This window comes from Artemia sp. Qi Xiang Cuo, chromosome 15 (genome assembly GCF_049724085.1).
Source record: "Artemia sp. Qi Xiang Cuo chromosome 15, ASM4972408v1, whole genome shotgun sequence".
Taxonomy (NCBI): domain Eukaryota; kingdom Metazoa; phylum Arthropoda; class Branchiopoda; order Anostraca; family Artemiidae; genus Artemia; species Artemia sp. Qi Xiang Cuo.
This window is the reverse complement of record NC_142808.1, coordinates 1979494-1995327: the sequence shown is the minus strand read 5'-3', so window position 1 is coordinate 1995327 and position 15834 is coordinate 1979494. Positions and strand designations below refer to the sequence as shown.

Sequence of the window (15834 nt, the reverse complement as noted above, 5' to 3'; positions counted from 1 at the left end):
AGAATGTGGTTCAATCCCGCTTTCTAGGGCTATAGTGAGACAAAGGTTGAGATGGCTAGGATACGTTCTGCAAGTGCAGGATATCATATTGCCAAAGATAGTCCTTTGTGGCCAACCATCTGGAGCCAAACGGAAAGCAAATTGTCCCTGAATGGGGTGGAAGGATGTCTAAGGAAAAATTTAGGTCTAAGGGAAATGGGAACTTCTTGGGAGGGTGTAAAGCAGTGGCGTAATTTTGTCAAAATCCTGGGGGGGGGGGGCAAAGTTGGAACCAATTTTTTCCAATCAAGTGAAAATTACAGTGAAAACTGAAAAATGAGTCATATTAAAATCAAGTAATTGCAGGCATCAAGACATGTCTAATTGTATAAAAAGCCAAGGCAGATAGTCCGAGTGAGTGAGAGGCAAGTCTGGGATGAGCCCTTTTTAGGATTGTATAAAACGATCTCATTTCATTTGTTGATTTCCTAGGACAGAACTAAGGTAGATAGTAATAAAATTAAGGGACGAAAGATCGGATTAATTTTGGGTTGACGTGTGACGGACAATGTCCACTGAGCTTGTAAGCAAAATTTGGGACTGAATTTGCTTGGACTCACAGGCGGCAAACAAGTGAAACCTAAGCCCAATAGGATGGTGGGAGGATGTCTAAGGAAAGATCTAGGTCTAAGGGAAATAGGAACTTCTTTGGAGGGTGTAAAGCAGTAGCGTAATTTCGTCAAAATCCTGGGGGGGGGCAAAGTTGGAACCAATTTTTTTTTAATCAAGTGAAAATTACAAACTGAAAAATGAATCATATACTGCCATAAAGGTAAACATATACTAAAGAAAACTGACCCATTTCTGTGGATGCTTGAATTATGCATGTATATCTTAGTTTTGACAAGATTTTGAAGAAACTAAATTTTATCTGGGGAAACCCGGGTCTGGGAGGGGCAGTTGCCGCCCCATAGCAAATTACGCCCCTAGTATAAAAGGGGAGAGTAAATAGATTTGGACGGGAGAGGAGCGTGCGTAGCTGTGTTGGCCTCAAATGGCTTGGTACTGCAGTGCGTTGTTACAAACAGTAGTAATAGTAGTTGTGGATATTGCAGCAAAAAATACCACTGCCTTAAATAGTAATTTTTGTTCATTTTATGTTTGAATTAATGTATTTCTTATTATCTGCTCACCTTAGGTTTTAAAATAGCTCTTTGCTGTCTTTGAAGAACTGATTTTTTTGGAATAATTTTTTTTTTTAATATAGAGTATAGTTTTTTTCAAATTCATAAAATAAATTTGCTGAATACCCACTCCTTTGGACCGTAATCTATCATCAAGGGCGTAGCCAGGATTTTTGTTCATGGGGGGGGGGGGCACAAATTTTTTACCTACCTTGGGTTCCCCAGTCCTAAAAGTGAGATTTACCCCACCCGCTTCCTTAGATACGGCCTTAGCTATCATCTCTTTTGTCTAATCTAAGGGTTCTCATTATCTTAATGCTGGAAATTTGCTTTCCAGCATTAGTTGCTCATTTTTTTTTCTAATGAAGTGTTTGTTTTGTGACGAACCGGCTAGGTTTGACTTATCTGCGGTCTCATTTGAATGCATGGCTGTTCTAAAAATGTGAATGACTCATTTAATTATGTAGTTTATTTTTTCATTGACGAAATATTACCGTGACGTCTGAAACCGGATCTATTTACCTAGTTATCTTCGAGGGGTCGCTCACTTTCTGCCAGGTTTTGTTTACCTTGAAGCGCCATGTGTGCTGCACAGTTCTGTTGCACGTGCCAAAGTTCCCGCAACAATTGGAAGAGTTTCGTCACACTTTTCAAACTTTTGCTACGCTTGGAACGCACCACCTACACTTGGTAAATGTATTATCTAGAAGTACGCGATCGACACGTAGGTTTTCGAAAATTCATATAAAGGTAAATGCAAAACATAGATCATACATTCAAAGTAGGAATTTGTATTGGCATATGTGGCCAATGATTTGGGGTTGGAGGATTTTTGGGGGGAGGTTTTAGTCTTCGAAAAGTCGGAATTATGGTTAAATATCACAATTCTTGAAAAAAAAATCAAGATCTTTTTACGGAATTTTGCTTTTGTAGGGAGGGGGAAAGGATTGGCCCTTTGACCTTTTTTTCTGGTTACACATGTAGCAAGTATGTATCCTCTCCAATTCCATGGACAGAAACATGGATGTGTATACTGTCGCAGATGATTCTCCATTAAAATAAGATTCTGCAATAAGAAGGAATCTATTCTCCCGTTTATATACATAGTATATGCTTAGTTCAAATAGATTCTTCCAAATAAAAAGAGTGTACACCTCCCTCTATCCGGGTGGAGTACCTTTTGGTATCCCCTATCTTGTGGTATCCCACCAGGTTTCCCCCCCCCCCTCAAGTTTTTGCCCGACTAGTAAAAATGTCACAAAAATGCATATAAACAAATTAGCGCTTACGCATTATATGGACCTTCACAAGGAAACCAGTCACGAAAAACCCGACAGGTTATGTTATGTATTTAATATATGCTATGCGTTACCCCTCACCGCCTCCCCCCCCTAATGTGCAAATATATAGCCCAAATTTGTTTATAAACTATTATATATTCATCCTATTTTATTTTATTTCTTTAGCATCAACCAAAGTCGACTTTTGAGAAGGGCCCATATAATGCGTAAGTACTAACAAATTTTTGATGCGTTTTAAGGTTTTTGTGCCCCCCCCCCCCCCGCTCCCGGACAAAAATACTGGATACGCCCTTGCTCTTTCTATATGGAGCCGAAGAATTTTTCACAGTATGGTAAAATTTAGCCGTATAGGTGCACTTTTTGAGGGTTCTGACTCACCATCTCCCCATGAAATATGCACGTGCATCTCTCCATAGCTGGTTTGTGATGATGCAGTACTTCATAGCCATTAGCAATACTAAATGTGCGTTCTATAATAATCGTTCATTTTGCATAGACAGTATATATACTGCTTGGCAGTACGACCGATATCTGAAGCTAGCAGGCTATGTATAGTTTTTTGATAGCTCTAAAATGATTAGCTGGCCCTGGATTTCCTCTTGATATAATTTTAGCCCTAGTAGGGCCAGTGACGTGTATGGGCCAGTAACCTGTCCACCCACCCCAAAATCCTAAATTTTACCAAATTTCTAGAGTATTTTTTTCAAAGTATCAATAACTTTTTTTGCAGTGTGTACCGCGTTATTCCGCAAAGAAATTATGCGTACATCCAGTGTTGGTCCATTTTTTTTGTGTGTGGCCCGGTCGGAAACTAATAGGCTATGTGTATTGCTTTTTGAACTAGCTTAGTTCTAAACGCTATTTCGGAGTATTTGCTCGATCGTATTTCCGACCAGATAGGGCCAAAATATTTGTTTCGTGGCACAAAAGGGCCAAAATATTTGTTTTCTGGCACAAAATGGCAGATATTCACACTTTCCCGTGGCACTATCAGTTTTGCTGCTAGAAAAGGGAACAATACCACTGTTACTCGAATCTGATAGGCTATATAAATAGTTTTCAGATTAACTGATTGACTTGTCTGAGAATTTCTGTTCAATAGCATTTTTGCCTTCTTGTGACAAAAGAGCAAATTCTCCTGATTGTACATTGTTACATTGTTGTCCAGATCAGTTTTATATTTTCGGTTATTGTTGACACGGGCCGCTCCTTACTTGCCTTTGTTACAACTAACTGTTTGAGTATAAGAAATTACAAGATAAAATTGAAAAATAACATTCTCTTGGATGAGGAACTTCTGCTTAATGTCACCCTCCCCTCCCCCCACTCTACGTACAAGCCTGTTGTTAGAAGCTTGATTTAATTATTTAAGGTGCTAACTAATGATGCTTATAATCATTTGAAAGTATTTATATGCGATTATGGAGGAAAATCCCCCTTCCCTGAAAATAGTCCCCTTGAAAAAGTTGAAAGATAGTGGTTAGAGAAACAATCTTTTTCAATTTTGTCTCACCTCCCTGGAGGTAAAATGCTTTTGTGCCCGTCCCAAGGATTGGACAAGTGTACGCTTATTTACATGGTGATGTTCCTAGTCGTTATACACCTATTTCTGTGTGTTAAGATTACATGGCCGATAATGTATCTTATTTGTAGTTTGTTCAGTTGAACATTTGTTAAATTAAGAGAGACGGAAGCTAGAAATAACACTTATCCAAAGTGTATGATGAATATGGGGCCGTCGTAGCCGAGCGGTTGACGTGCTAGACTTGAGCCCCTTTGTCGGTGAGGACGGGGGTTTGAGTCTTGGTGTTGCTGGTTATTTGTTTTGGAAAGGGGGCCAGTGGTGCGACTCTGTAACCTTAGTCAGAGTCCACCCAGGTCTAAATGGGTACCTGTAGAATTTTGGGGAAGGTAATCAGGAAGGTTGTGTGAAAGCGCAGGATGACTGGTCCCCCACCCCCATTGCACTTCCTGGCTGAAGGGACATGAAAAGGAAATCAGCACCACAGGTTTTGACTGTAAAGTCCAATGCCCTATATTTTAATTAATCCTTTATTTTGATGAATCTTACAAGATACAAAGGGATACTATTAGTAGACGTTATTTGAAAAGCGTTAAGAGTGATATAGGTCATTCGAAATTATTTCTTGCCATTTTAATTGCCGTTTCTGTAATTCAAGTGTATCGTTAAGATCAAGGAAAACCTCGTTTAATCTTGACTTTTTTTTTATCAATAAAAAATGGTGAATTCTGTAGCATTGGCATAAATGTCTAGTTTCTCGTTTTTGGAAAAAACAACGAAAAAAAACAACAAGAAACTACACATTTTTTGTCTATTCTTGTTTTGGAACGAAAAAGAAGCATTTGAAAAAAAAAGTTTCTAACTTAGAAAAAGTTTCAATTGGAAGATCAAACACGAATAGTCGTATTTAAGCTATAGAAAAATAAAAGTAAAATCGTTATTTATTAGATTTTATTTTTTTTTAGGTATCATGATCAACTTTTAATGCTAGAATCAAAATTTCCACCTCAGGATATTACGATTCCCTTCAAGTGGAAAGATGCCTTTGATAAAGGCTCCATGTTTGGTGGAAAACCTTCTCTGAGTAAGTGAATTTGATTTTTTATTAACGAATTTTATTAAACCACCGATCGAGGTGTCTTCTCACATAGAGATAAAGCCATGAGTTGTTTCTTGCGTTGTGTCTAATGATAAGGTTTATTCCCACCAGAAAAACTTCAATAATCAGAATCGGCCCCTAATAAAGAGGATCTTGCTTTAATTTGATTGGTTTATATTTATAAGGTATTTTCGTATTCCTTGTTTCTGGAGAGACAAATAACCATGCCTGTGTGAAATTGAAAGCCAGTAAGAAGTTAGTGCAAGAACAGGTTTGAAAATTAATGTTAAGAAGCCACTTAGACTTAGAATAATTGAAGGTGAAATGATGTTGGACAACGAGAAGATTAGTCGAATATATCTTTGTTCTTTGTGGTCTAGGTTATTCATATGTCCTCTAAGTATTATGAAACTACTGAAAGTACCTTTTGCAAAAAGATTTATTACACTTGGTATTTTATGCTTAGCTATGTTTATTGTGTAATTTTGCCTGCATTGTAGACACTAAAAACGAGACAACAACTACTGAGGCAAATATGATGTATTTATACTCTTGAAATGTGCTCAAAAATATGACGTGACTCATATGGATTTTTTCCCCAAAATGAAGGCTCTTAACGAATTTTCTCAAACTCATGACCTATATAGATCGTTTTTTAGGCCAGAAAATCGCAGGATGCCACTCCCCCCCCCCAAAAAAAAATATGGAGCAGTTTTCGAGAAAAAATACATACATAAATAGATATATAAGTGTTGCTCGTTTAAAGATATAAGATATATAGTTTATTGCATTTTATGTCACACAGCTAAGCATTAAATGTGAAAATTTGCAACAAAACACTAAACGCAGTAACTCACAACCAAACAGCTTCGACCCGACGATCACCATGAAAGTAAACCCCTTAAGAATAGTTTTGGTTCTTCCATACTGCGTCGTAGAACCGTTCATACTAGCACAACATAAGTCTTTATGTTACGTTGCATAATCTTAAGAATCAACTTTTGTCCATAACCTAGGCAGTTCCATGTAGACTCGAATCGTACATTGAATGTTCTGTTGCGTAAGCTTACATAATGGTGTAGAAAATTCGACATAGTAGAAACAAAATGGAATGTCTGAATGATATATAAATGATATATGCAGGCGTGGAAAAAGTTCCAAAGCTGCCAGTAGCAGAATTCGACAGAATTCCAAGAGCTGCCAGGTCTACCAACAAATTTCACTAGGTCATAAAAACTGCCAAGAAGCATTGCTACTATGCTACCCCGCTTTGTTCACGGATATGTGGTATATAGATGGTATATAAATGGGATAAATGAATAGGCTGTATAATAAACTGACGATGGAAACTGGATGATGATAAGTTTTTAAAATTGAATTTATGAATTTTTTATTGGATACGTTTCAGGCTGGATCAGACCTTGAATCTCTATCGTTGTTTGGAATTCTTAATTCTGTTTCGCTTATGTTTACTTATGTCTTGTTGTGTTTGAGACGATGTGATTTTAGGCGATGGTTATGATAGTTTCAAGGATTTTTACATTAGCCTAGTGTAAAGGACTTTAAGTGTGAAAGGTTATACTTACCGTATGGCAATTTTACCACTTAGCATTGAAAGCTACTTACGTTGTGTGAAGCTACTTAACACTAAAATAGGCTATTTTTTTACCTATTGCATAGACAAAATCAGTTACTCACACTTACTTGTATAGGGTTGAAATAATCAAGGGCAATAAATAATTAATCAAGGGAAATTAAACAAAGAAAATTAATTAAGGCAGTTGCAAGTGGAACTGTTTTTCGATCGGTCTTAATCGTCAACAGAAATGCTTTCCAACTAACCATCTAAACTGCTAGTATAGCTAGAGCTTAGATAGGGGTGAAATTTTCAACTTTATAACACAAAGAAAAGTTTTGGATCAAAGAAAATATCCTTAAAAAATTATTCAGGGTATTAGAGTATTCAGGGTATTCCTGAGAGGGAGATAAAAATTATCTCCCTCTCAGTCCTCAGAATCTGATGTCTATCTGGGTGATTGATGGTAGTGTAGCCTGATAATATTAATCCATTATAGCAAAGGATTATCAGTTATTGTTTGTTTAAGCTATTATAGTACAAATTAGCGTTTTGTATATGTGGTCCAATTAGTTTTGTAACAATTATTATCGATATAGAATAGACGAATTAAAGTTTCAATACCTTCTAATGAGAAACATTGAGCTTTGATCATTTATAGCAGTCTATGGCTTGATCAGAATTTCATGAATTTGGCAGTTATTTGATATGGAGAGAGTTTAATTATATTTATGATTTGATTATTTTTTTTCTTCTAGCAATTACGTCTTTATTATGGGAACGTTGCTGCGTCCTTTTTAATATTGGTGCACTGCAAAGTCAGATTGCCTGCACGCAAAGTGTTCATACAGATGACGGCCTCAAGACGGCATCAAAACTTTTCCAGGTAACTTTTTTGAGAAATAGCTATTTGATAGTATCTTTTATTTTATGTCACAAGTGAATCAAAATTTAGTATAACATCATATTAATGTAATTAATTTTAGTAATAAAAATTGAAATTCCTATTTAACAGTAAGCAATGCTAAAACTTGAAAATGATGATTTTTCACTCGAAAATCGTCTTTGGCGGACAAAATCATAGAATTGAAACGATTTTAGGACGAATAATTTTTACAATCGCCCCTTACCTTTGCCCTATTGGATGGGTGTTGCCACCTTTCCCTTCTTTTGGTTCCCTCTTCAAATTTTAAGCATTGTTTCTCAATCACCCATGGCTCTTACCGCCCTCTTAATCTTGCCTTCTATCCTTTTGCACATGACTGAATACCGAATATTGGTCCGATATTTAAAGTTTACAAAATCTTAATAAAAAAATTGCTACTTTTTATAAAAAATTGAAGTATAAATGTTTAATTTCTCTCCCAGAAAAAAAAAAATTATAAAGTGCTCTGGTGACAAGCCCTATATCCGTCAAACCGTAATGATACTAGTATGAAATAAACTAAAGCTGTCCAGAAATGGTAAATTAGATACGCTAATAAACTATAAACGAAAAATGATAAAAAAAAAGAAACTCAAACTGCTCAATCTTATCACGAAAATACGGTCGAAGAATTGTCGAAAAAAACAAACAAAAAAACTGGTATTTCTAGGTTAAAAACTTGGATGACAGGAAACTTGACCAGTTTAAATTTCTTCCTGTCTGTACATCCTGAAGTTATCGCCAATAGCTTTAACAGGTTCCTTTCTTCCATTGTCCTCAGCCTTATGGCATTCTTATCAATTACCAACTGATGATCTTTTCCGTTCTTTACCTTTTATTTCTCCTTTGAGGATCAAAAGAACAAGCGGGAGACTAAAGCAGCGTTCACATGCATGTCTTGCTAGAATCCCATGTCTAGACACGTGTCTAGCCAGACTTCAATGTCTAGGTAAGGACTTCTCACAAGTAAAATTCGGTGCTTAGCTAGACACGCGAGACAAGACACTTGGATAGACTTTCTAGGCTCTAAAAATCAATATCTAGGATTTTCGATTACAGCCAATCAGATTATCTCATCCATTATCTTGTGACAGTAAAAATAGGGATTAAAATTTTGAAAGTTTTGCCCACATAAGCTCTCTTGATTGGCTAGAAATGACAACTGTAATCTGTTTGAAACTAAATTTTTAGTTTTAGCTAAGCACCGAATTTTATTTGTGAACGGTCGTTGCCTAGACATTGAAGTCTGGCTAGACACGTTTCCAGACATGGGATTCTAGCTAGACATGCATGTGAACGCCGCTTAAGGAAACAGTGTCTGCCATCTGGATGTCCTCTTGTTAGTGCCTTCAGTAATAATATTTGAAATAATAATATTTTTAATAATAATTTTATATAATAATTGAAAGTTTGATAATATTTGAAATAATAATAATTAAATTTAATAACAATAATTAACACGTTCAACGTTCTTGTCAGTCCTTTTCAGCCTCAAGTGGATTCGAACCTCAAATGCATTTCAACTTCCACTACCGTCTTCATCTTGTTAACACCTTTGGAAGAACTCTAGAAAACCTAATACTTGGCTAAATTTAATTTCCATTTATCTCCAAAAAGCGTTTGAACTTGTCAATCACTATATATTAGTTGAAAAAGTTGGTCACTGAAATCAATATTAATTCTTCCCTGGTGAATTTAGTTGTGAAGTATCTGAACCATTATTCCTCTCCTTATCTGCAATGGAGTACCCTAAGGTATTTTCTTGGCTCCTCCTTTTCTTAGTCATGATTAACTTCCTGGCTAAGGAATTTCCTGATAGATGGAAATCTGTCAATGACCTGACGGTCGTTGAAACTTGCAGTGGGAATTTAATGAAAAACCCAATGACATTGCCCAAGATGCCTCGGGTTTGGACATGAGAGTAAGCCTTCTAAACGATTATGCCAATTCGTTTCCTTAAATCCCTGTCCTATTTTTTCAATTTTATCCCTCTGAAATTTCCATGCCCTCCTTTTGATTCCTTGGCGTCATAATTTCTTATGACTTAAAGTGTGGTATCCATGTTAATTTCAACCCCCGCCGCAGCAAGGTCGGATGACAAGCTTGCTACTTTTCCCTGTAAAAAAGACCCAGGAACTGAATCGTCGATTCGACGCCCTGTGCGCCACCTAGGGCTCTGGAAAATCTTTATCCTTTTATCCATGCAAATATGTCATCCACAAAGCTAATGCATTTATCTTCCGCTTTAAGCTGCTCATTAAATTTGTCACCCACCCCGCATTCTTTAAGGATTTATACCTCCTTTATCTGCCCTCATTTCGAATATGCTTATTTAGTTTAGCACCCTGGCATTTCCGGGGAAGAATCAGATAAAATTGAATCTATCCAAAATAGAGTCGTACGGATAATTTTCGAAGAAGGTAACGTCCCATCCTCTCTCCTATTAAATTAAGCTATTTTAGAACCGCTTGAGAACAGAAGGTTTGGTGTACCTCCGTTTCTAAAAAATTGCTACGACAAACCCTCGCACATAATACATTTTTTCGAAAAGCCCCATTCAGGTCCCGACCTTCTCGGGCCGTCCCTGACATTACGGAAGAAATAAAAAAAAACATCCCTCTAGTTTTCTGCTCCTTATTAATTGGTACAGGTGCTACCCATGTTTTTATTTGTTCACTTTTCCTCCCCTTTTTAAATATCCCTTTTATTTTTTTTATTTGTATTTATTTTTGTTTGTTTTATTGACTTTGACCTGATTTTACCTTTTTAGCATGTTATTGCCAATCTCTGTTTGATGACTAATGTTTGGATTTCATTCTAATAATTTAAATTTTGGCATTTTTACTTGTCAGTTTTTTAGTTTTCGTTGTGTTTTTGTTTGTCCTGTTTTTTATTTATTTATTTATTGATCCTGAAATTCGAATTAGGGGCTTTTGATACATTTTTTTAGAAATGAATACCGATCTTAAGAATTAAACCGATCTTAAGAATTAAAAACGATTAAAGAAAGTAATTTATTTTTCTTCTTTATATATTATTATATTTTTTTTTGGGGGGGGAGGGGGGAGGGGGAAAATAAGCATCTGCAGGAGAAGCGTGATATTTTTGTGGAAACTTACAATTATTTGTGTCTTTTAAAAAACACTGTGTTTGGTATTCTAGCGGAAAAGAGAGAAGAGAAGGGGGCGAGTGATCGCTAAACCTCACACCAGCAGGTATCCGTGCGCAGAATTGAGCGCTGATTCATATTGCGTGTGTGCATGCTTTTTTGTATACTTCTTCATATGTATTTCAAAGCATTTGGAGTTTACTTTTTATTTTGGGAGGGATGGGGGTGATTCAAATTCATTAAAATAGGGAAATTACAGGAAATCATGGAAACAAATCGTGAACACCATACATACGTCCTGGTGCATGCAGATGACAGGGCTATAAATAGGGGGGCAGGAGTGCCAAGGGCCCCCTTAGATAATGAAAATACCCTTTTGGTACCTTTTTGTATACCCCTTTTTCTATAACGAGAAATAGAAAAAACTAAAGCAACCGTCTCCTCCTTTCTCAATTTTAGCAAATTAGTGCCATCGGTATTTATTCTACTCCAGTAACTATTTTGTACTTGTGATAAATACTTTACTTGTTACACAATTCTTCATTTAGCAATCTTCGGGGATATTTGATCATCTTAAGGAGTTGTTTCCTGCTGCTTTGGGACCAAATATGCCGACTCCAGACATACAAAAGGACACATTAACAGCTCTCTCGGCACTTATGTTGGCTCAGGGCCAAGAAGCTTTTGCATTAAAGGGAATAAACGGTAAGTTTTGTGTTCCCGAGCTCCTTCTTCCGTGTCACTAACAAAGGTTTCTTTCCTGTAAACAAGAACACTGTGTTTAATCTACTTTTCTATTAGATTAACATTGCACTGTCTTGAAAAAATTTCCCTATTGTTTTTAAGTTGTATTTGTTTAACTTCTATTACCATTGTTGCCACCATCCATGTTAGATGCATGGTGGCTGTTTATCTTCTGGTATATTGCAATGTTTTTGTTAAATTTTCTAATATCAATTCAAGTAATACATCTATAATCGAAACGAAAAGCTCTTATAACCGTCATCACAATACGTTATATCACAATGTTCGATTTCAAACTGGGCTTTTTCGGTGCCCAGATGATCCTTTTTAGTCGAGTGGTCAGCGCGCTAGACTTGAAATCCTTTGTCTACGAGAACAGAGGTTCGAGTCCTAGTATTGCTGGTTATTTGGCCTGGAACGGGCGGTCAGTTGTGTGACTCTAAGCTCAGCCATAGTCAACCAAGTTCCAAATGGGTAACTGTGAAATCTGGGGGGAAAAGACGGCAAGCGTCGGATGATTTTGCCCCCAAGCACGCATTGCATTCTCGGTCTAAGACAGTGAATCCGGATATCCGTACCTGCGCTACGCAGGCCATTGGTCAGCAAGCGAAAAAGTTTTTATATTTTTTTTCTCGAAGATGTTAGGTTAAAACTTTTAACTTCAAATTGCGTTTTCTCGCAAAGGCTATCTTCTTTTGCAGTTGCTTTTTCCTGAATATATATGAGATTAACGTCTTTAAGATAAGATTTATTCATCATGAAATACAAATTAAATTATACATTTTACTATTCTCCCAAAGGCTTATTGGCCTTTAAAGAATGGGGAAGACAAACGAGTCACTTACTCAGAGAAAGCAAAAACACTTACAGAGAGAAGAGCAAAAAGGAGAAGAAAAAAGTACAAATCAAATAAGAACTATAGAACACAAAACTAAACAGATTGAATAAATTAAATTAATTAAGTAGATTAAATAGAATCCAATAAAATAAAAATATATAAGGAAAATAAATAAATATATAAAAATCAAACGATTCATGGTAACGAACTGTAAGCAAGCTGAGCAGCGACTTGGCTCAATAGTAATCGAAACTCTAAAAGACGGTTTAAAAAGACTCTAAACAAATTTGACATCAGTCTATTATTGATAAAAAAGAATCAGTTTATTATTGTGGTTCCAATTATATACAATTCATCTAGTTTAGGGTTACCCATCAAAAGTTACAAGCCTGAAACAAATTGCCTGATTTTTTTAAATGGGGGGGGGCACCCCTAAAATTCAATGAATCTGAATGAAAATTACACCATCAGATTTAACTTTAAAGAAAATCCCACTGTAGAAATTTCAAGCTCTATGTACAAAAATGTGGTATTTTTATATTTTTGGAAGAAGAAAGATCATGGATGTGCGTTTATTTGTTGTTGTTTTTTCCAGGGTTGATCGTATCAAAATGATGGTCCTAGAAGATCGGGAGAGGTTGCATTCAAACGGAAATTAAAAGTTCTAGTACCCTTTTTAAGTGGCCAAAAAGATTGGAGGGTAACTGCACCCCCTCCCATGTCCATTTTTCCCCGAAGTAATCTGATCAAAATTTTGAGATAGACATTTTGTTCGGTATAGTTCAAATCAATGATCAAATAACTACGTCTTTAAGAGTAAAATGATCCCCCAAAGTCCGTTTGGAAAGGCATGTAAGTCATGAAATTTGCCCATTGTTTGCTTATAGTATTTGTCAATGGGAAGTATACATCCATTTTTAGGGGGGGATTTCCATAAGGAGAATTTTCTTAGGGGATGAAAATTTTGGGGGAAGGGGGTGAATTTTCCAGGGGAAGTTTTACACTGGGAGGATTTGACATAATTCCTGCATTTAATTGTGTTTAATAGTCTTAAATTCTCTTTGCCAACTCAGTTCTGCACGTGGAGATGTCTTGGGGGCTATTTTCCGTGTGTTTTGATTTCCGAAAAAAAATTTCTGTGGAAAGGGGTATTTCTGGAGTGATCGAGAAACCCATTAGAAATTGAAGTCTTTTTCAAATGAAAGTATGCTAAGGGAAATTTTTCAGGTTGAATCGTCCGCAAGAAATTTTAGGGAGGAGGGGGGAGGCTGGGATATTTTCAGCGAGAATGCAACTGTCTGGAGGGAATTTGACGGGGGAGGGTGCATTATACGTTGGATGAAATTTCCAAGGAGTAGTTTCCCATGAGAGGAGGTATATTTCATGGAGAGTGAGCCAGATTTACCGGCGTTATTTGAAAAACGATCAGGAATTAAATGAAAAACAAGTTAATTTAAAGTGAAAGTAAGGAGCGACATTAAAGCTCATAAGAAACAGAAATTATTTCGTATATGAAGGGTTGTCCCCTTCGCAATACATTGCTCTTTACGCTAAAGTTTGGCTGTTTGTCTCAATTTTTTAAGAACGGTTACTGAAACACAGGGGCCGTTTAACTAGAATAGGAAGCTTTGCTAAAAGTGTTAACAGTTTTAGCGTAGAGCAAGGTATTGAGGAGGGGGCAACCCTTTCATAGTTGGAACAATTTCTGTTCGTTATGAGTTTTAAGGTTGCTCCTCACTTCCAGTAAAAAAAAAAAATGATTTTTTTAATTTAATAGCTTCTAAGAAGCCAAAAAATTTTTAACAATTTTTTGAACAAACTGAATGAGTGGCATCTTCGAGCTGATTCAGGCAACTTGTTCCTATGACTCGCCATTAAAGGATTAAAATCCGACCTTACACATAGAGTAAAATTAATCTGATTAGAGGTAAAAGATGTCTATCTTGTTGATTCACATTTAGTGGGAGAGGTTTGCATTTTCCCCCTTTTTGAAGGATTGCTGGTTTTCTGTAATAAGCAAAATAATTATAATTTTATAGTTAATTTATTCCTTAAATATAAGAATATCTGATTTACCTGAAAGAATTAAAAAAAAAGAAAAAAAAAGAAGATATCATGGCAAAATAGTCCCTGCTACAAGAGGGGCTGTCCAAGCTTGCTATTTGGATCCACGCCGTGAATTTTCCCATATTTTTCATTTAGTGGATTCTATTTTTTTTTTTTTTTGCTCTTTTACTTGTCTTGTAGTTGGTTAGGAATATATTACTATTATTATTGTTGTTACAGGGAGTCAGTAATACCAAACTGCAACAGTGTTGAACTTGGGTAGCAATCAGGAGGCTGTTGAACTGTTAGGTGAACAGTGTGTAACAATTAGGTTGTTTAATCCCGTTGTTTGAGTGTCTAACATCCTGATAGACATCCTTGGCGCAGGGGTATGATAGTCTGTATTATAGATTTTGATCTGTATATTATATTATAGTCTATATTATATACTCTATAACTTAACCAAAGGTAAAAAGAGAGATTACTTCCCTATAATTCTATGGTCAAAAGTGTGCTTCAATTTCATTGATTTACGTCTGTGACCAAAATTTTTCTCTTTGACCGGACCGAACGGTCAGGTCAATGTGAGAGAATTTGGACAAAGTTATAAAATTGATTTTGTAGGGTATGTATCTACCTTGCTTGTTCTGGGATCCATTGATTTTTTAATTTTTTTTTTTTTAATTCGTCATTTAACTTTTCCTGATGAAGTAATTTTTGAAAGATTTCGATCAAAACACCAAAAGAAAAATTAAGATCGATGATTGCTTATTATTTCCTTGCTCATCGTGTTCAACCGAGGCGAAACGAAATGCATTTCTCCCCAGAGTTCGAATTGAAATCTAATTTGAAATTAAAAAAAAAACCTACCTAGGTTTAAATGTTAAATCCAGGAAATACGGTCAAGTCTATATGAAAGGGAATAAAAGTATAAAAAAAACAACTCAAATAAGTGAGTAAGAGCAATTATAGATATGAGAAAGCAATCAAAATAGGCCTATTTAAACAAAATTTATTAGGCGTTGCTCCAGAAAACACGTTTAGGAATACGTTTCGGGCTAAGGTCATAAAAAGAGACTAAAATTATACGTAACCTAAGTGAGGAACAAATAAATGTGATTTTTGATTTGCAACAAAACATAATGATATATTTACCGGTTATCTTCCAGAAAACACGGGCTAAGTAAAAGAAATTTAAACTTATCCAAAAATTAAATTAAGGATAAACAAAATTCTGATTTCAAAAACATACCCTGTATTTCGACAAAATGTACTGTTTTAAAATAATTTGGATCAATGTCCATCACTTTAAAGTAATATATATATATATATATATATACATAAAGAAAGAAAAACGAGCAAAAATGGGGTTTTTATAGGCCAAATGAAGATACTGAAAAAACGAAGCGAATATTTCGAGAGGACAAACGCCTCTCTTCTTCAGCGCGAAACGAAACGATGTATCAATAAAAGCCAAAAATTAAAAGAATTAAAACCAAATACCTAACAAC

At 35.8% G+C, this 15834-nt stretch overlaps 1 protein-coding gene across 1 annotated transcript in view; it reads left to right on the top strand.

Moving 5' to 3' along the window:
• ALiX (programmed cell death 6-interacting protein-like protein AliX) overlaps positions 1-15834 on the top strand; it is a 109598-nt gene that overhangs the window by 35456 nt on the left and 58308 nt on the right. Inside the window, exons 2-4 of the mRNA XM_089101617.1 lie at positions 4952-5070; positions 7420-7547; positions 11244-11400. Of these exons, the coding sequence (XP_088957743.1) occupies positions 4952-5070; positions 7420-7547; positions 11244-11400 (404 nt within the window). The remainder of the gene's footprint in view (positions 1-4951; positions 5071-7419; positions 7548-11243; positions 11401-15834) is intronic.